Source organism: Carex rostrata, chromosome 1 (genome assembly GCF_964058835.1).
Source record: "Carex rostrata chromosome 1, lpCarRost1.2, whole genome shotgun sequence".
Classification (NCBI taxonomy): domain Eukaryota; kingdom Viridiplantae; phylum Streptophyta; class Magnoliopsida; order Poales; family Cyperaceae; genus Carex; species Carex rostrata.
This window is the reverse complement of record NC_135918.1, coordinates 19,394,501-19,417,495: the sequence shown is the minus strand read 5'-3', so window position 1 is coordinate 19,417,495 and position 22,995 is coordinate 19,394,501. Positions and strand designations below refer to the sequence as shown.

At 30.7% G+C, this 22,995-nt stretch overlaps 3 protein-coding genes across 3 annotated transcripts; 2 read left to right on the top strand and 1 right to left on the bottom strand.

The window, feature by feature from the left end:
* The first annotated feature begins 11 nt into the window (after positions 1-11).
* On the top strand, positions 12-1,652 carry LOC144562916 (Pseudouridine synthase family protein). The gene is made up of 2 exons (XM_078312284.1): positions 12-478; positions 833-1,652. The coding sequence occupies exons 1-2, from the start codon at positions 85-87 to the stop codon at positions 1,504-1,506; spliced, it is 1,068 nt and encodes a 355-aa protein (XP_078168410.1). The 5' UTR covers positions 12-84; the 3' UTR covers positions 1,507-1,652.
* A 7,620-nt stretch (positions 1,653-9,272) lies between these two features.
* Positions 9,273-10,570, top strand: LOC144562909 (bZIP transcription factor 53-like). The gene has a single exon (XM_078312270.1). The coding sequence runs from the start codon at positions 9,831-9,833 to the stop codon at positions 10,254-10,256; it is 426 nt and encodes a 141-aa protein (XP_078168396.1). The 5' UTR covers positions 9,273-9,830; the 3' UTR covers positions 10,257-10,570.
* Positions 10,571-15,624: 5,054 nt separating this feature from the next.
* On the bottom strand, positions 15,625-16,098 carry LOC144572781 (UDP-glycosyltransferase 88B1-like). Its single transcript, XM_078322477.1, has one exon. It carries the CDS (start codon positions 16,096-16,098, stop codon positions 15,625-15,627), a length of 474 nt encoding a protein of 157 aa, XP_078178603.1.
* Positions 16,099-22,995: the final 6,897 nt, after the last annotated feature.

Sequence of the window (22,995 nt, the reverse complement as noted above, 5' to 3'; positions counted from 1 at the left end):
TGGAAATTGAATTTTGGACTAAAACACAAGCAACACCAAGACAGCAGCCCATTATCGGCCCATTAGTCCAATTACGGGGCGCTAATGAGATGCCACGCCAATCTAACTCAGACAGCAATGACGAAAATACCCCTCTTCTCTCTTCCCTCCGCCGCCTCCTTTCTTATTTCTCTCAAATCCAAGTCGGTACCTCTACCTCTACTCTTCTCCCCTCCGACCATGGCAGCGGCGCACAGTGCGCCCCTTCCCGAGTTGGACGCCATTAAAACCGACTTCCCGGTCCCGCTGACGCCTCCTTACCCGGCGCTGTCGAAGGATGTCGAACTGCGGCGAGCAATGTCGGCGTCGGCTCGCTCCGGCGCCAAGTTCGAATTCGACGTGGTTTTCGAAGACGAGTGGATCTCGGTTGTTAACAAACCAGCTGGAATCTATTGCGAAGCCATTCTCTCTTCCCTTTCTTCTTCTTCTTCTTCAATTGGTGAGCATTATGATCTGATCCAATTTTCACATTATGATCAATTAAGCATCCAATTTTCACATTGTAATCGTAATTGCTTTAAGATCCGTGTGCACTAGATGAGCACGAATCTTAAAGCGAACACATACAGATATTGAAATGATGCGCACATATCGGATGGTGGAGGAACCCTCTGTAATCGGGCATTTTATGCTTTTAATAAAAGATAAAATGGGTGTTTTATAAATTTAGAATGAGGCAATAAAATAGAATTTGTGAGTTTTTGAAGTTTAGAGAAAAAATACGTAATTTGAAGATTTTGAGGAATATATATGTGAAATATCCCCCCTTAAAAAAATTGTACTACATATGCAGGGGCAAATACGTCTTCTTGCAACTTGCACCTGGCAAACCGGCTAGACCGGGACACAAGCGGGCTCATGGTTGTGACCAAGCACAACAAGGCTGCAGCTAGGCTCGTCAAATCTTTCACAGATCATACCATATCCAAAACCTATCTGGCTCTTTCTGTAGTCCCCGCTCCGGATTGGTGCCGGGTCCACATAACATCTGGCCACGGGAGATCCAAGCACGGCGCCTGGCGGGTATATTCAGTTGACGATGTTGACCGGAGCCTCCCTGGTGGGTCCCGCGTGAAGCACATGGAAACCGACTTTCAGGTATTAAGCATTAATGGTACTGGTAACTTTTTAAATACTGGTACTACTGACAGTGAGGTAAAATCAATAGTGGTACGAGACAAAATGTCAGTTAGTGAGAATGAAATCTGTATAAGAGATGAGGTGTTAATACGGGCATACCCAAAGAGTGGTAGAACACATCAGATCAGACTGCATTGCCAGTATCTCGGGTTACCGATAAGAGGGGATGTGAAATATGGTGGGGTCTGTAACTGGAAAGGCATAGACTGTGATTTTCATGCACTTCATGCTGAGAGTTTGTCGTTCAAGCACCCAATTACAGAGGTACCGCTAAATTTCAAAGCCCCGCTTCCTTCTTGGGTTCAGGAGTTGGTACCAGAAACATAAATTTCAAAGCCCTACTTCCTTCTTGGGTTCAGGAGTTGGTACCAGAAACATAAATTTCAAAGCCCCGCTTCCTTCTTGGGTTCAGGAGTTGGTACCAGAAACATAAATTTCAAAGCCCCGCTTCCTTCTTGGGTTCAGGAGTTGGTACCAGAAACATAAATTTCAAAGCCCCGCTTCCTTCTTGGGTTCAGGAGTTCGTACCAGAAACATAAATTGCATTGCCAGAACACAGAGGCTATTTCTTTTCTGTAGATTTTGACTGTTGTTTGTTTCCTCAAGATGCAAAATTAGATGCTGTACTTTGCTACAATGGTAATTCTTTTCATTATTTTTTTATTGTGAAAAAAATACGGTACAAAATGTTGCTCCTAGCATTTCCTGGTTAGTAGTTATTTCTCGATATTTCTTCAAATCATTGTACTTGGATCTAAAAATATGAAAAACAAAAGTTCATAATGCAAATTGCTAGACCAGGGTTTCTAAAATTTAAGTTATATTTTTTTATTAATATATATACAGTATTTTGTTTTTCATTTATCTTTACAATTCATAATTAATTCTATGTGATTTTCTCTTTTATTTTTTTATCCTTTTATTGTATGAAACTAGTACTTGTATAACTAAGTATATATTTTTCTTTTCCTTTATTTAGTATAAGAGTGAAGTACTCATCAACACCTCCAGACGCGTTCTTTCCTAGTTTCCTGAATCAATCGTTGCTGGTCCATTTTAGTTATCTCTACTCAAGTTTAGTTCATACTAAAATATACTTGGAGATGAAATTTTATAATTTTTGAAATTTTTTTATTATTTTTTTGAATGGTAGAAAATCATTGTTTTTGAACGGTACAAAAATATTGATTTTGTACCTATCTTAGAAAAAAAAAAATGCGGTAACAAAATGTGGCTCCCTTTATTTCCTGGTTAGTAATTATTTCTGGATATTTCTTCAAATGATGGTACTTGGATCTAAAAATACGAAGAACAAAAGTTCATAATGCAAAATGCTAGACCCGGGTTTCTAAAATCTAAGTTATATTTTTCTTTTCCTTTATTTAGTATGAGAGCAAAGTACTTTAAGTAAAAAATTTGAGTTTCCAGTACGACTCAAAACATAAATACATGACCACAATTTTTTATTTAGATTATATACGCATATATATTAATAGTCCAAACAGTCAATTCAAATCGTTTTTGGTAACATCCGATTATACCTTACATTTTCAAAGTTTTCAAAGTCCAAACAGTTGATCCAAATCGTTCAACATGGTGGATTTATTAAAATGTACTTGATGATCAAATTTTACATTTTTAGAATCTTTTTACTATTTATTAAGTATTTTACAAAATCGTTATTTGCATACCATTGAATTTTTGTACTCATCTTAATAAATAGTAAAAATGAATCAAAAAAATGTAAAATTTGATTTGGAAGCATATGTTAATATATCCATCATTTTGAACATTTTAAATCAACTATTTGGACTTTGAAAATGTAGAATGTAATTTGGTATCACCAAAAAACTGTGTAAGTGGATCCCTCCTCTTATAATAATAGGTTTTTAAAATCCTATATAATAGTTTTTTGATGGTTGGATATATCTAATATATTTTGTTTCTCCTTATTTCAGAGTAGATTAATTCTTATATAATTTGTTCACCATTATATTCTTGTATTTTTCTCATACTATCATGAAACATTCATATTGGAAATTCAATTCTCAATACAAATGAATTTTAGTGATATTATATTCGAATTATATTATTTTTAATAATATTTTTATTATTATGTAAAAGGGCATAGTCCTCAAATTTTATCTTCATAAATAAATCTTTAATTTACAGATGTAAAGTAATATGTTTTATTAAGATAATAGAAATAAAAAAATGTATTTTTTTTTAATTCTTTACCGTTCTAATTTTAATTTCTAGCTACCTCTTATATATGTATTATGCCAGGAGATTGAAATGTTGCCTTCATATGTATCTTAAGATGGATGAATATTTTTAAATTTTAATAAATAAACTAATGTTCTGTGATCATCATTTTCAAAAATTCGCTCTCTGAATTTAAATATATGATTGTTCTGGTGCGATATAATTCAGTACGTGTGGTTTAAAATATAATATCAAAATATTTTGAATAAATTTTCATTAAAAATTGATATCTAGAGAAGTTTTGTATGTGTGATAAGTAAGAGGGAGAAGTGTTTTGCATGATTTATCATTCAAATATTGTTCCTTTTATTGAAAGTATCTTTCAGACTATATAAATACTGCTAACTATCTCTTGTTATGTGAAAAAAAAAAATTTCTTTTAAAAAAAACATATCAGACAAACTCTAATTCATTTTTCAATACAAAAGTTTGATAAAACACGTAGTAATTATAATTATGATTTTGTACATGTTAAATTTTTTTATAATGAGAAATTAGAAAAAATCAACAAATATATTTACAGTACAAGTTTTTTTTAAAATGCGGAACATGCTCTTATGTGATTTTTGAATAATTTTTTAACATAAGTAAGAATATCCAAAATGTTCTGTATCTGCTACACTTTTTTTATACCGTTCTAGTCGTTGTACATTTTAAAGAGCATACAACTGGGGAGGAGTTGGCTACAGTGCTATGCATGGCATAGAGGACCTCTGTGTAAGGATTCAATATTTGAGTCTCAAAATCCTAACGGTCGATCCGAGCCGTTCAACATGATCTCCATATAAATATGCACTTGCAAATCAAATTTTACATTTTTTTTAAAAAAAATTTACTATTTTTTTAGATAGGTAGAAAATCACTTAATCTGAATTCCGTTAGGATTTTGAAAACTCAAATATTGAGCCGTTGCACGGAAGCCCTCTATGTTACACGTAGCTTATTAGCATTTTATTTCAGTCAGAGTTCGGTTTGTATAAAAGTAGTTGTAATGTATTTTCGTTAAAAAGTTATAATTTCCAATTTTTTTTAGTATATATGCATATGACATGCATATACAAGATATATCTATTATAATTACCCGCTACATTAAATTTTTTTATATTAGGTGACCATGTTCAATGTTGTCATATCAACATCTTTCATTACTAGAACATTAAAAAATAATAATATAAACTTCACGTGCGCTTTCTTTAATTTAACAAGAAAATAATCAGTATGCAGTTCAATTTATGAACTAATGGTCCATATCTTTTCTTCTAATTCAAATTTAAATTAGTTTGATTTGAAAAAAAATGGAAGAATAATTGATTCATATAATTTTGAACATTGTTCTCAGACACAATGAAAATCTATGAATGTTCGAGGATTCATCACGATAAGTTAAACAAATTAGTTCATTAAAATTTCTTAGCGGCTGGTCCATTTATTTATTTGAAATTTAAACTCGTCAACTGTATTGTTGAAGCATAATTAAACCCTATATGGTTTTCACATAAAAGGTATTAATAAATTAACATAGTTTGTTTAGATTTCATGTTTAAAAAATAAAGATCAGCATTAAAAGTAAGTCGTCTGATTTCAATTTCATAGAACTAAAAGATAGAAAAATTATAAATCATGAAGGACAAAAATGTAAATTTTTAATTCATTACTCGTTATGTTGAAAGTGTTTTATATGAATCAATAGTATTAGTATTATCATGTTAACATTTATCATTACTTCAATAATATGCAGTTTTTTTCTAATTCAAATTCAAATTATTTTGACTCAGAAAAAAAATGAAATAATAATTTGATTCATATGATTTTGATCATTATTCTGGACGCATTATATATATATATGTGCTTGGAGACCAAATTTTACATTTTTCTGAATTTTTTTACTATTTATTAAGTATTTTACAAAATTGTTGATCCAACGGTGGCTGCTGATTTTACTGTTTTGTTAAGCCACCGTTGGATCAACAATTTTGTAAAATACTTAATAAATAGTAAAAAAATTCAGAAAAATGTAAAATTTGGTCTCCAAGCACATATTAATATGGAGAACAAGATGAACGGTTTGGATCGGCCATTTGGATTTTGAATTTTAGATTTATGATCCAATGCACAAACCCCTCCATGCATTGCAATGCACCATAGCCCATCTCTCTCTCTCTCTATATATATATATTAAACAATTCGTCACAAGAAGATTAACAATTTGGGATCTAAATTAATTCATTAATTTTTTTTTACGAGCAACAATTTGTTTATTTATTTGATAATTTCAACTTTCGAATTGTAATGTTCGAGCATAATAAAACACTTTATGGTTTTCAAAGAAACGGTATTAATCAAGTAATCATTGTAATTACGAATCAATCTTTAGTCTAGTGTTAAAGATAATATTTTCCGTGTGAAGCATGTTCGAAATCCGAATAGAACATAGAAGAATATCTTGTGAATATTAAATAATTCGGTATTTTACCATCAAACATTAACTCAAAAAATAAAAATAGTAATCAATGCACTTCATTTAAAAAAATAAAGATTTTATTTGTTTTTGAGGATAAATTAAAACGGAGAAAGAAAATATGTATTTCTCTTTCAATCCATTTTCATACCATTATTATTTGGTCCCCAAAAAAAAAGATTCTCAAAGGAATATACCTTAGATAGATTCTCGTTTGCTTTCAACTAAATATCCCAAAATCAAAATAACACCTTAGACCCAATTAATGCATAGTTTAAAAAAAAATAATTGAATCAAAATTCTTCATTGGAAAAAATTGGTCGTTGTGCATGTGGGTATAGATTCCATGGCATGTTCTTCATGTAAAAAAAATAAAATAATGGAATCAAAAGTTAGAAGGTGCTTTGTGTTTTGTGTTTTGTGTTTTGTGTGTCAACATTGCACCATTTGCCAAATGACAAGAGCGTGCATCAAACTTTATTGTTTTTAAAGCTACAAAGTGAATGAAATTAATACACCAAACTTTACAAAAGAGCATTTTGGTTTTGTTTGGTAAAAAGTCGTAGACTTTTTGGTGGTCCCAATTTAAGTTGGGTTGACGGTTCAACTACCATTTGGATCCGAATGCATATTGGATTTGGTGTTAACACAATCCGACCCATCATTTATAGGGTTGCAAATAGATTGGATACGGATCCGATAACTATATCCGTATCCATTTTTTAAACAAATACGAATACGGATCGAATATTAAACTGATACAAATTATATATCTAATTTTCAATATTATTATTTATTAAAAGGATATGTAAAAATTATTAAAAAAAACATTAAAGTTCATGATATTATCAAATATGCATATCAAAATTTCGGATCCAAATCCGTTTGCACCTCTAGTGGAATTTTTTTTTATAAACCATAATTAATTTTATTTTTATGAAGCCAACATATTTTTTTTTGTTACAAAATAATAAGAACATAAATATTATTTTGGTCCGAACTTTTTTTTTTTTCAAAACTAAAATGATAATTCAGTCTGAGATATTTTCACAAGTTTTATGACATCATTTTTTTCGAAATCTATGAAAACAAGATAGACCGAAATGATAATTTTGTTTGAAAAAATATTACTTCGGACCGAAATAGCATCTCGGTTATTATGATTTTTGTAAAAATCAAAGCAACCAAATTATTTTGGTAAAATTTATTTTTTTATTTATGGTTTCTAAAAAAAAAAATTCCCCCTAGTGGGCCATCAAGCTTCCACTTAAACCACTTCACATTTCTATAGCAAAGGAGCAATCAATAAAACGATGATATATGTACGAGATACTTCATATATATAAAATAACATTTAATTAATAGACACGTAACCATCATTTTATTGATTGCTACTGCCAATGATTTGCTTCAAAATAAAATAAAAAAATTGTGCTACGCAATAGGAGCATACGTAATCTACCACAATTATTATTTTTTGGTTGGGAGTGATTTGGTAATTATTAAGTAGTTAATAAAGAAAAAAACTTTTTAATTGAAGTATGTAATTATTAAATTAATTGATGATGGATAAGTAATTGATTTTCAAATTACACACAACATGTCAGCTTGATGGAGAATTTATTTATATTTTGAATTTTAATTAATAAATATTTTATTAATTACTCTTATTGTGAAATAAATTTGTTATATCTATATAACTTATCTCACTATTGTTTTTTCTTCCTTACAAAAATATAAATCTGTGCTCAAAAGTTTGAATTCTTTGTAAAGATAAAGAAATAATTTTTTTTTTATTTGAAAATGAATATGAAAATAGATATCTAATATGGATATAAGTTTAGATTATAAAGAAATAACTCTTATTTTGCATGATAATATAGATAAAAAATTGTCTTATTATCTTTTAATGTAAGATCAATTTTAAAATAAAATGAACAAATGCATTGCACCAAAATTGGATCACAAATTTGGACAATTATAAATTAAAAAGACTTTCTGTAGTAGAAATTTGAAAATTTTATGTCCACCTTTTATGTTTTAATGAGATTAAATTATAAATCTAATTGACATCTCCATCTCCGCAATTGAAATGAAAATCTAAATAACTGTTAATCACATTTTACTAATTAAAAGCTCTAAAATTTCTAATGAAATTAACTTTAGAGTTTCTAAATACACCACATGGCGATTATAAATAATTTGATTGAATTGTTTGTCTAGCATTGCTATTAGAAATAATTTCATAATAAGAAATTTTGTCAAAAAATTTCTAAACAAGAAACTGAAAACATCTCTGAAATTGAAATAAAAATCGTCATGTCAAATTAAAAATTTCAAAAATTTCTGAAATAAAGATATTGGTTCACATATCATAACCTTTTTCTCTCTAATATTATATATATATATTTTTTGTCATAAGTGAAATAAAAATGAAGTGATTAAGTGAAGGATAAAATAGATGACTTTTATTTTTACAGAAGAATAACGACAAAAGTCTATCTCTCTATTTATCAACTCTTATCTTATCTATAGATAAGAAGATAAGTTTGAAAATAAAGAAATAACGCTCATCATATCTTCATACCCCAACAATTAAAAAAATATACTTGATTAAATAGATCTTAATTTATTTGGCAAGTTATCATTTTATATAGCAATATCTTCATTTTATAATAAAAATAATACTTAATAAAATATATTTTCTCTACATAACTGAATGATGTTAATTACAAAATAAAAAATATTGTTACAATATATGTTAAATTGTTAATTAACAAACTATCATAGAAGGTGGAATCTCTAGAAGAACGCACAAAAATCAAGCCGCTTGTTCTCTTCCAAAACCGGGTGCACGCGTTTGGTTCACGATTTTTTCATTACTGGTATTTTTTTTATTGTATCAGCACATAATATAGATTACCATTATTTTACAAAAATGACGTAATCCCATTTCATTGGTTTGCTTCATCTAGGACGGCACATGGTGGCGCTTTACAAGCAATCGTAGAAAGTAGTAAATAAAATTGCGTGCGTTAAGTTCGTGAAAATATCCAAAAAAGGTGTCCAATTAAAAAACCGAAAATGCCCCTCCACTAACTCGTAGGGGCCCGAGACTTCGTCACTTAATACTCTTCTCCTCACCAAAACATTTTACGACTTTTATACGAGCCGTCAGTTTGGAATATTTTTCTAAACGAAACCCCAACCAGCCAATTATAAACATCTTACCTAATATATTGTACAAAAGGAACGTGAAGTAAAACCGGGAGATTAATTTATCCCAGATATTTCCAATAAAGTGCACGAATGAAGTTCCAGAAATACCCTTCGTTTTTCATATAAATACCCCCTTGCTTCTATGTGATTCCTCTCTCCTTTTCCCTTCCTTTGCGCTGTTTGCTGTTCGGCTAATCGGCTGTTCTTTCCAGAGCCAATCGTTTAAGCTAAGTTTTTTATTCTTCCTAGTTCCTTTTCCCCTTTCCTTTCAATTTTTTCCATTTTATCTTCGTTTTTTTTTTCCAATTTCCTTAGTTTATTGTTCACTAGATCTATAGATCTATTTATAAATTTCCCCAATTCGAGTTCAGATTGAGACAATTTCAGTCTCAATTCGAGTTCAGATCTGAAATTTGAACCAAAACAGCACCTAGTCTCTAGTGCACTGGAGGACCATACCTGGATCGATGATCTTTGCCCGAATTCCAATTCAAACAAAATCGATTGGAGGCCCTTTATGAAGACAGCTCCTAACCTGAGTCGTGTTTGTTTCCTTTCTTCCTTCTCAGTTGTTTTCCTTTACTGGTTTTATGTGATCTCATAAACTATTCGATCTCATCTTTCCAAACTACTATAAAATCTATAGAATTCCTATCTTTTTTGTTTTTCCCTTTTTTTTCCTTCAAAAAAACCTCAATTTCTGATTTCAATGGCGTCTACCTCGAATCAAAGCAACCGATCCACCTCAAGCTCTGAAGAAGAGATAGTGGATGAGAGAAAGAGAAAGAGAATGATCTCGAACCGTGAATCGGCGAGGCGATCTCGTCAGAGGAAGCAACAGCACTTAGATGAACTAGTCAACAAGGCTGCACTACTCAAGGAGGAGAATGCACGGATCACGATGCAGACTAACATGATCATGGAGCGGTTTCTCAGGCTCGATTCTGATAACGCCGTGTTGCGGGCCCAGCTTGCAGAACTAACAGGACGCCTCCAGTCAGTGAACTCAGTCTTGCGGATGGTTGAAGAGTTCAGCGGGGTGGATATGGATATACAGGAAATACAAATACCCGACCCGTTAATGCGTCCCTGGCAGATGTGCTCAGCTCAGCCTATCGCTTGCATTTTTGAATGAAAGATCTGATGCAAAAGCTGATCTGATCTTGGTTTGGTACCAAATTTTGGTTTTGATGCAAAGGCTGGTATTGATTCGGTACCAAATTTTGGTATGGTAGATGGGTTTGATATGGGGCTTGTTTTAGGTACGGTGAAAATTTGTTTTTGTAATTTGTATGGTAGTTGTGTATGATTTTTACTTTATATCTCTTCTCTCATGTGGTGGGTGGGTTCAGGGTGAATGGATGTCAATTGTAAGGTACAAATTGTCGGTGGTCTGAATGTGATGTGTTATTAATAATAATTTAATGTATAAAATATCATGTGATGTAATGGGCGGCCTTTTGTTCCACCTTTTTTTTTAGCTATTAATAATGTGTCGTATTATTGTTGTACTAATAATAATAATTGAAAAAATAATTTAAAAATCTTAAGAGTTCTTCCACTCAGAAAGAACTAATTAAATTGTTTTTATTCTATTTTTATTTATTTTTAACTTCTTGGTACTTTGATTGGTAATAATATGACAGTATATCGGAAATAGTAAGTCATAATTGGAAATAATTGGTTAATTAGTTGAAAAATACAAGTGACGGTTTAGTTGCCGTTAACTAATCGATTAATAGGTATAAATGATTATTTTGTACAACACTGATTAGTTTTAGTATTTGAAGGAGTGGTAATTTACTCGGTAATTAAGAGCAATACATGTAGCAAATTAATAAATATTTTTTTAATAGATTATGAATATATGATCTGTTGAAATATAAGATTAAAAAAGAACCTCGGTTTAGTACTTAATCATTTCAATGATAAATTAATGTTGATATTTAGTTCACCGCTAATAATGCAAGAGCATCTACATCCGTGAAACTCTTGGAGTTTCTAAATAACTGTTAACTAATTTTTAGAAATTTTGTCTCTGAAAGTTTCTAAATCCCCGCATCCTTGAAATTAAAATTAGAGTTTCTTAATTGTCACATCAGCAAATAAATTACAAGAAAGAAGAATTTCAGCGAATTATTTGACCACGTAAGAGTTTATAAACGGTTTCTTATTAAGAAATTTTGGAGCAAAGTTATTAAATAAGAAACTCATCTGCATCCTTGAAACTGGTTTAAAAACTGCCACATCAGATTAGAAACTCTAAGAGTTTCAGAGATGTAGATGCTCTAAGGTTGACAAGCCGAAAACGAACTTCTTATCACATGTTATTGGAATAAAAATAAATTAAAGATGAGTACTATTTGACATCTCATCAGAGGTGTCGGTATCATATTAAATTTCAAGGTGCTTTTTTTTTTATGAAGAGCGTTCATAGTGTGTGATTAACTTGTCAATCTAGATTCAGAGAAGTTTCGTAATATTTTAAGTCTGAAGCCTGAGACTTATTACATGTTACAGGGTAGGTGAATGCCAATTTGTGTGAAGCTTCGCCTATAAATTTTTAATGCATTTGATAGGTTCCAGTTTGTTCCTAAGCTCGCCACATTTAATTAGTTTTTCTTTTAATATTCTCTTAGATGCAAAATTGTTACATAAAAACTACAGTTGAGACATTGAAGGAAACTAATATATTAGTTAGTTATATACTGAAATTAAAGCAATGCATAATTTTTCTAGAAAACTAAGTTTCTTGTAAGATTCTCATAAGCTCCTCATTGACTTGTGGACGGTGATAATTATTAAAATGCTAATACTTACATGCTGATACTAAAATCACACAGTTGCTCCCTCAAGAATTGTCAAGTCCGTGAAAATCAGGAGCGATGATGGAATTTTGAAGCTGAAATCAGGGTTCTAAACAACGTGTTATGGTGTTTTTGAACCATAAAAGCTATGACATTATCAACACTATATCACGCTAAAGTGCACTATAGCAGCGCAATATGACAATAGCATTGTGTTTTTGACCCTTCCGCTATGATACGATAAATGCTATTTAAACCATTAGCAGAGACATACTGTGATTTATCATGTATTTTTATCCTTACTAGAGAGTTCAACTTCTAAAATATGCTACTGGTTTTTATTTTTTAATAAAGAGAAAAATGGACACATCATGAGTTTAAAAATGAGTTTTAATAAAAAAATTATAAAATGAATAAATGTGTGAGTTTTAAACTTTAGAAGAATAGATATAATATGTAGAATTTTAGAAGGGAACCGAAATATGTAATTTTTATATTTTTGAGGAGTATACATGAAATTCCTCCTTAAAAAACAAATTAAACGTGGTGAGCTTAGGAACAAAATGGACCCTATCAAATGCATTAAAATTTATAGACGAAGCTTCACACAAGTTGGCAAGCACCTGTCTTTGAACAGGAGGTGCACAAAAAGCTCGTAGTTTGTGATTCGATTCGAAATGAACCAAGCCAATTCGGTTCTGAAACGAATCAAATCCATTTTGGTTTGAATCAAACTCAAATTAAGTCTGACTCGGTTCGAAACTCTTCTTTTTAATTCTAAATTTTACTTCAATTTCAAATCTGTTCGGTTTAAAACTGGTTCGAATTGCACTGAATCAAACTCGAACTCTTCTTATAAGTTCAAAACTCTGCTTCAATTTTGAACCAGTTCAGATTCGAACTCAAGCTGGATTAAGTTTGATTCGGTTCAATTTGTTTGCATCCCTACTTTGAACATGTTAAAAGGAGCTGTTTCGAGTTTTATATTATAATTAGAGGAGGGTTCAAATGCTTTCATTTTTTGTGCTTCTATCATGCCTCCATTTTTTAAAACTTTAATAACTCAAAATTTAAAACTTAAAAGTTAAAATAAAACCGTTTGATGTGATCTATGTTGTTTTCTACATATTCTCATAAAAAATTATCACATTTCAATTTTGTTTTAATTTGAATCAATAAGTTCAAAAATCAACGTCTATAAATCATCCACATTAGTGTGTTTTTTTACAAGCTTTTCATGACAATCAAAATAAAATTAAAAAGTCATAATTTTTTACACGTGCATAAATAAAATGATGTAAATCACATCTAACAATTTTATTTTGACTTTTAAGTTTTAAATTTTAAATTATTAAAGTTTTTAAAAATAAAAATACGATGGAGACACAAAAAATATTTGAACCCTCCTCTTATAATTAAAAGGAGATAATTGGGCTTCGGAGCAATTTACACCTTCCTCAGCCTTCTGGTTAAGAACAACTGTAAACTGATATTTGGGCCATATATTTATTCGTTTGTGGGATAGGTCTATTACGGGTCCCACTAAAAAAATATAGTTTCCATAAAAGTGACTATTTTCGAGAATACACTGACAGAAAATGCTATTTTTGAACGTATTGATATTACTGAGAGAAGTATCCGAGAATTGTCAGCAAAAACACTTTTATAATGTCCGAATCTCCTAAAATAATTAAAATTAAGAGTGATGGAGTACGAGTGGACACTATTTCATGAATAACATTTTTCATCACCTTTTTTTTTTTAAAGGTTAACTTTTTTCATTGCTGTGCTACCTCCTTTTTCTTTCTTTCTTTTTTTTGATAATTCTGATAGTGGCTATCAGGAATACATACAATAGCTACAGTAACATCTACCACTGAGCAATACCATCATGTACCACTTAGCAATACCAGTAAAGCTAATACTCTCCTAGCAACATGATAATTTAAATTAAGAAAACTAGAAAAACACAAACTAACAACTATTTAATCAACAATACTTCCTCCACAACTTAGCTTCCTTGATGGAGTGATGTGCTATCCAATTCGGGTCAGTTTCCGTGCCATCAAAAATTTTCATTATACAAAAGTTTAATAATATGATTAATGGTTGATTATTATACAAAAAGTTCAATAATCATGGCCGTCCAAAATTCATAGCTCTAGCTAGTTTTTTTATTTTTTATTTTAAAAAATTGTATGCATTGCATTAATTTCAGTATATAATTAAGCAATAATTTATTGGTTCCCTTCAATCTCTGACCCAATTAGGGGTGTAAACGGATCAGATAATATCTGATTTCGTCCAAATCCGAATCCGGAAAAGTACTTAAATTATCCGATCCGTATTTGTTTCCGAGACTATCCGTATCTGAAAAATTATAACGGATACGGTAAGGCATTTTACTATTCGTATCCGACCGTTTACACTTTAAACCAAAAATGTGATATATGTTCTTAAATTAATTTATTAAATTGCATATTGTACGAATAATTTATTAAATTGCATATAGATATATATTTTGATGAATAATATAACACTATGACATAATTAGTGACTAATATTTTAATAATATAATAGATGTTTGTAACTAACAAGGTAATTATGAAAAATATCCGTATCCGTCCGATATCCGATCCGTAACCGTAACATTTAATATCCGATCCGCATCCATATCCGTATCCGTATCCGAAAAATTATAACGGATACGGATACAGTAAAACCACTATCCGATCCGTATCCGACCGTTTACACCCCTAGACCCACTATACGGTAAGAGAACCTCCAACTCCATTAATAGTCCAATAGTAAATACCAAATAAAAATGTGACCGGGTTAGGAACAAACTGGACCCTACCAAATGCATTAAAAATTTATAGATGAATCTTCACACAAATATAGGAAGAATCATCTGTCTTAAAGAGAAGGAATCCACTTATATCATTTTTTAGTGACGCCATATTATATCTTACATTTTCAAAGTTCAAACTGTCGATTTAAACCGTTTAATATTATGGATATATTAAAATGTGCTATTCGAAGTCGTGTTATAAGTTGAGTTAAGCTTCGTCATACTGTAACTCGGCTTTAATACAATTGTAATAAAATTATAAAAAAATGTGTTTTAATTTTTTTTTTTTCGCAATACTTGCAAATTTGACCTATTTTGCTTGACATATGATCCCATATATATAGTTTTCATTTTAGTCATGTACTTGTCAATAACAAAACTATAGAATCAGTACACAAATATGTTTGATTTTTAGGCATTTTCTAAATTTATTTTTTTATTGGGTTCTATAGTTTTTTCATTGTGATTCTGGTGCATGTCCTGAAGGTTCATAACAGAGACCCATTCCAAATGATGTGAAAAATCAAAATTTTTAACAGCAGCTGGAATTTAGTCAACATATTAGGAAATAAAAAAAAAAGGATCTATACTTTGAAGGCCATATAAATAATTTCAAACCATGACAAGATTTCTATAGCAAAAGCCAATAACTAGAGGCACCTAATGTTGCTAATTGTGCAAATTAAACAGATCTCATAGCAAGAGAAGCTGCCAGAAGCAACATATATTTATTTTTACACATGGAAATTGCTCTATTTTCACACATGTATTCTTAGTTCAAGCATTCTAAGAACTCAGCAAAAGCATTGAAAGATGACCCCCCTTCTTTCAACAGGGTTTTACTTTTACCAAAAGAGTGCATGTGTGGCGAAATATGTCGAAAGTTGGAAAAATACAGCTAAGGTTGTAGCACCAGATGCCATAAAAAAATAGGCAGGAATACGTAGCTCAGAAGCTACATCTAGTGCATCGACACAAAACATGTCGAGAATTACAGCAGAGATGGATGATGTCTGAGACTGTTCAATGAGAAAGGAGCAGAGACTGTCATTGTGGAGTTTCATCATGTTAATTGCGTTGACAAATGGTACCGGGTGCGGGTTTGAAAGAGTAACCTGTGGGAGGATGTGGTAGGAGATGTTTGGAATAATATTGGAATTGCAAAATTCTGAGAGGAAGTCTGCGTCTGGACCAACATTAGTCACCGGTATGGTGACGGAGATGCCGCGGTTAATAAATTGCTTGGCTAGTTCTACCATAGGCACAAGGTGGCTTACACCCATGGAGCATGCACACAAAACCACCTTCTTGCTCTTCATCTTTGATCGTTGGTTGAGATCTGGTCAGAACTAAATTTTGACAAGAGCTTCAAATGATTTCAATAGAAATCTCAGTTTAAAATCTTGGTTTGGTTTGGTACCATATTTTGGTATGGACTATATAAAGACTTGGAGGCTCTCTTAATTGTTTTGGGTTTGTTTTGTGAAAGTAGAATAAAAGAAGGATCTAATTAATTCGTCGGTACGTACTCTGATGTATTAATATATAAATTTCAAAATGGTTGATTATGATCAACCATGAATGATCCAGTTTGTTCCTAACCTCGCTACATTTTTAATGCATTTAGTTTGGACTATAAATGGAGTAGGAGGCTCTCTTAATTGTATTGGGTCCAGTTTGGTAGAGATTGAAAAAAACCCAATAAATTAGTTAATTAAAGTCATACATACAATTTCTAAAATGATAGCTAGAGCTATGAATTTTGGATGGCCATGCATGATTATTAAACTTTTATATAATAATCAACAATTAATGTTATTATTAAACTTTTGTATAATAATCAAGCCATTAATCATTTTATCGAAATGCTGATACTATAAAATTGCTTCCTAAAGAAATGTGAGGTCTATGTTATTTCAAAAACACATGAACCATCAAGGAATTTGGTCTTGGAAAACTGCTGGAGGTCTATGATTTTCTTGATCAAATTTGTATTGAGAACACAATTTTGTTGTGCATTTTATGAAATTGTTACCAAACTTTGGAAGTCTGTAATGCAAATACCCATATCAGATGCGATACGGATCTGATACGCCAGCTGATCTGATACAGCGATACGGATTAAAACGTGCCGATACAAATCTGATACAGATTGAATCGGGCCGATACACTTAAAAAATCGTTGTTTTTATTAAAATTCTGCACCATTAAAAAACAGCGATTTCAAACCATCTTAATAAATAGTAAAAAAATTCCAAAAAATATATAATTTGGTCTCCAAGCAGATTTTATAATAGATTGAACATCTAACGGTTTAGATTTGTTGTTTGATCATCACACACTAAAATATAACCCCGGAAGCACCTCGGCCGAAGTGCTTCCAGTAGCAAATTAGCCACACTATATATATATATGATTGTGTTCCAAATTAAGGACCTCATTTAATTAGTACTAAACATTTCTTTGATAAATGATGATATCTCATGATCTATTCAAATATAAGATTTTTAATTAGAAAATGTTTAAGTGTACATGTTGGTATTTATTATTTTTTTTTCAAAATGCTTAAATTATGATGAATCATGCATGCATCGACCTATTTGGGATGAGAACGTTCATAGTATGTGGTCAACTCATCATCCATTGCATCATTCTACAAGGATACAAGTTTCCTCATATTTTAAGTCTAAATTAAAACAAAGACTTATTACATGTTCAAAGGTAGGTGAATGCCAATTTGTGTGAAGCTTCGCCTATAAAATTGTGTGAAGCTTCGCCTGTAAATGTATCCCTCCTCTTCAAAGGTAGGTGAATGCCAATTTGTGTGAAGCTTCGCCTATTTAATGCATTTGATAGTGTCCAATTTGTTCCTAAGCTCGCCACATTCAATTTATTTATTATTATTTTTTTTAATATTCTCTTAGATACAAAATTTCTACATAAAAAATACAGTTGAGACATTGAAGGAAACCAATAAATTAATTAATTATATACTAAAATTAAAGTAATGCATACATTTTCTATTAAGCTTTGTTTCCTCTAAGATTCCCGTAATCTCCTCGTTGAATTTTGGACTATGTTGATTATTAAAGTACATTTGAAGATTAATCAATATTAGTAGCATTAATCGTATTACTAAAAAATTGATACTAAAATCACCAAATTGCTTCCTCAAGAAATGTTATTTCTTTGTTTTTCACAAGCGATGATGAAATTTTGAAGCTGAGACATACACAGAGTTCATCATAGATGTATTTGAATCCTGTCAAGAAATGAACAGGAGATGGTAATGTCTCGTAGAGTTAATGTCAAAAAATGAACATGCAAAGACGAACATGCCATCGCTGATAACTACCTTTGAGAGAAGTATCATGCCTGTTGTGAAAATCTGTACCAATACCATGTATAGAGTTGGTTTCCAACTCTCCAACCATCCTTCATTTTTGCCTTCACCCATCTAGAGAGAGAAAGTTACTTGGTGGTCCTTATTAAGGTTTCAACTTTCAAGAGAGAGATCGAGAGAGAATGGCACAAATGTCTCATTGCATTTGCATGAGCAGCTTACAACACAAATTGCATGGTATGTAGGAGTAAACAAAATAGCTCGGTTACTTTAAGGAAAAAAAAAGTTAATTATACAAGTTCTAACAAAATATTCTGTATGTATTTTTTTTTTAGGAAAAATAAGGCTCGAGTCTTCATTTTATTAATATATTCTATCTGTAATTTTGTTCCTAATGGAACTTAAACATATAGTTTGTCTTATATTAGAATTGGGATCAACTATTATTAATTAATTAATTAATTAAACATCAAGCAGTTACGTATATTAAATCAATTCCATTTATGGTTTCTATACTTGGCATGATGGTTTCTAAACCCTAAACCCACCCTAAAATATAAAATTTATTAACTAGAGTTTAAAGCCGCATCTTTATGGCAGATTTTTGTAGAATTGAAGCCCACATTTTAATACAAGAACTAATATTCGTACAGAATGAAGACTCAAAGAGTTTAAATCTGCAAGTTTTCATCAGTTTAAATCTGCTAGCTTGAGATATTTTCCTCTGTTCAAGAGTTTGAATAATCTGCTATAACCGAAAGATGCTACTAAGATTTTTGTATGCTTTTCTACAAAATCAAGTAATGAATATACAACATATATAAAATGTGTGTGAATACAGTATATATAATGTACATTTTTTTCTGGACCATCAGATCATTATCCAGCCACTTGTTTAAAAAGCTGCAAAAAAAAATTTGGCCTCTTTAATTCATCAGATTGAAAGCAAAAATTCGGTCATGTTCAGTCGAATTAAATCTGTGGATTTCATGATATATTTTTTTATCAAAAAAAATGTAAAATTTGATCTGCAAACACATTTTAATATATCCAACATGCATATATGTTGAACGGTTTAGATTGACTGTTTGGACTTTAAAAATGTAAGGTATAATCCGGTGTCACCAAAAAAGGGTGTAATTGGATCCCTCCTCTCTCTCTCTACACACACACACACACATATAATGAGAATGACTAAGCTCAAATCGTTTGTTCCTGGACTCAGGAGCAAACGACTCGGTTCTCTGATTTCCGAAATTCAAATGGCCGATCCAAACCGTTAGATATTTAATTTATATTAAAATGTGCTTGGAGACAAAATTTTATATTTTTTTGAATTTTTTTACTATTTATTAAGATGTTTTGAAAATCGCTGTTTTTATTAAAATTCCGCACCATTAAAAAACAGCGACTTTCAAACCATCTTAATAAATAGTAAAAAATTCCAAAAAATATAAAATTGTCTCCAAGAACATTTTAAGATAGATTAAATATCTAACGGTTTGGATCAACTCTTTGGACTTTGAAAATTGGAAAACCGAGTCGTTTGTTCCTAAGTCCAGGAACAAACGATTTGAGCTTAGCCATTCTCCATATATAGTTTGGGGATGTTTCAAAGATGGGTTTGGAGGCAGTTAGTTTGTCCTTTTAAAAAACAAAGACCTCACATTTCTTTAGAAAACAATTTTAGGATCAACATTTTGATAATATGATTAATGGTTGATTATTATAAAAAGTTCAATAATATGATTAATGGTTGATTATTAATTATACAAAAGTTTAATCATTGCAGTCCAAAAAATATAGGCTGTGGCTAATTTGCTACCGGTAGCATTTCTGCCAGCAGTGTTGCCGCTGTTTTTTTTTATTTTGTGATGTCCAAACAATAAATCCAAACTGTTAGATATTTAATCTATATTATAATCTACTTGGAGACCAAATTTTACATTTTTTGGAATTTTTTTACTATATATTAAGCTGGTTTGAAAACCGCTGATTTCAATGCTGCAGAAATTTACTGAAATCAGTGGTTTTCAAACCAGCTTAATATATAGTAAAAAAATTCCAAAAAATGTAAAATTTGGTCTCCAAGTAGATTATAATATAGATTAAACATCTAACGGTTTGGATTTGTTGTTTGGACATCACACGGCTAAATATAGCCCCGGCAGCACCTCTGCTGAAATGTTGCCAGCAGCAATTTAGACAGGCCCTATATATATATATATATATATATATAGAGAGAGAGAGAGAGAGAGAGAGAGTGGCTAATTTGCTACCGGAAGCACTTCGGCCGAGGTGCTTCCGGGGTTATATTTTAGTGTGTGATGATCAAACAACAAATCTAAACCATTAGATGTTCAATCTATTATAAAATCTGCTTGGAGACCAAATTTTATATTTTTTGGAATTTTTTTACTATATATTAAGATGGTTTGAAATCGCTGTTTTTTAATGGTGCAGAATTTTAATAAAAACAGCGATTTTCAAACCATCTTAATAAATAGTAAAAAAATTCCAAAAAAATGTAAAATTTGGTCTCCCAGCAAATTTTATAATAGATTGAACATCTAACGGTTTAGATTTGTTGTTTGATCATCACACACTAAAATATAACTTCGGAAACACCTCGGCCGAAGTGCTTCCGGTAGCAAATTAGCCACACACACTCTCTCTCTCTCTCTATATATATATATATTCGTTTCATATTCAAGATTTTGGAAAATTGCTATATCTCCACATATTATTTTATACGATATCCGTACTCGTATTCATGTAACATAGATTAATATTCAATAATCAATATACTATTCATGCATCGCTCTTTTCATCACTTTTGATTTGAGAGGTGAAGATGCTCTTTCTTTGTGATAATAATATATATAACTAACACAAAATGATATTGATGACGTTTCAATTATGATGAAAGCTGAGCATGCATCAACTATTGAAATAATATATATGATTGTGTTCCAAATTAAGGACCTCATTTTAGTACTAAACATTTCTTTGATAAATGATGATATCTCATGATCTATTCATATATAAGATTTTCAGAAAATGTTTAAGTTTGTTGGTATTTATTATTTTATTTATTTTTCAAAATGCTTAAATTATGATGAATCATGCATCGACCTATTTGAAATGAGAACGTTCATAGTATGTGATCAACTCATCATCTATTGCATCATTCTACAAGGAGACAAGTTTCGTCATATTTTAAGTCTAAATTAAAGCAGAGACTTATTACATGTTCAAAGGTAGGTGAATGCATGCCAATTTGTGTGAAGCTTCGCCTATAAATGTTGAATGCATGCATTTGATAGCCTAGGGTCCAGTTTGTTCTTAAGCTCGCCACATTCAATTTGTTTTTTTTTTTTTAATATTCTTTTAGATACAATTGCTACATAAAAACTACAGTTGAGATATTGAAGAAAACCAACTTGGTAGCCACTACCAAGCAATTTCAAAAAAAAAAAAAAAAAAAAAAAAAAAAAAAAGACATTGAAGAAAACCAATAAATTAGTTAATTATATACTAAAATTAAAGTAATGCATACATTGTCTATTAAGCTTTGATTCCTCTAAGATTCCCGTAATCTCCCCGTTGAATTTTGGACTATGTTGATTATTAAATTACATTTGAAGATTAATCAATATTAGTAGCATTAATCGTATTACTAAAAAATTGATACTAAAATCACCAAATTGCTTCCTCAAGAAATGTTGAAGCAGATGATGGAATTTTGAAGCAGAGACATACATAGAGTTCATCATAGATGAATTTGAATCCTGTCAAGAAATGAACAGGAGATGGTAATGACTCGTAGAGTTAATGTCAAGAAATGAACAGGAGATGGAAAAATGCTGGAGGAGTTTTAATCAAATTCGAATGGAGAACAGAAAAACATTGTGCATTTCAACTAGACTCGTTATATTTTGTTATAATGTAGCCCGACTCTATTACAATTGTAATAAAATTATAAAAATAGCATGTTTAGAAAAGAGTTTCATGATAATTAATTTGCAATTAAAAGTTTTACAGCATTGGGTGTTAGAAGCGTAATTTGGAATATATTGCTTGACATTAATTTGATCCCATAGAGCTTTCATTTTAGCACTATATAGTAAATAACAAAATTAGACTATACATATATATACAAATATGTTTGATTTTTAGATATTTTCTAAATTTATTTTGCATTGGATATAGGTTCATAGATTTTTTCATTGTGATTCTAGGGCATGTTCAATATACCAATTAACTGTTAATTTTGCACAAACCCTGATGATTCCATGAATTGTTGGTTATAATAATCTCCTATTTTTTTTAAACATGTTTTCTTTTCTTCTGCAATTCCAATCATGCTATTTTTGTGTAGGTTCATGGCAGAGACCTTCAAGATGATGTGAAAAATCAATTTTTTTTATCAGCATCTGGAAATTAGTAAACATACTGCAAAAAGGGGGAATTTCATGTATACCTCTCAAAAACCTCAAATTACGTATTTCATACTCTAAAATTTATAATATCATTCTAGTATCATACCTGTGGATTGCAACGGTAACATATTATAAAATGAAGAAAATCAAAATTTTGATTTACAATTTGAATTTCAAACTTTGATGACAATAAAGGAATTTGATAAAAAACAAACAAATGGCTTGTAGAAGTAAAATTGTCAAAAGACAAAATTTAAAATGACAAAAAATATTTAGTAAAAGTGAATTTGTATTAATAAATTAATTGCTTCATTTTGTGGCACTAATTATAGTTAATGTCAATTTGTGTGAAGCTTCGCCTATAAATGTTGAATTAATGCATTAGATAGCTAGGGCCCAGTTTGTTCCTAAGCTCGCCATTAAATTGGTTT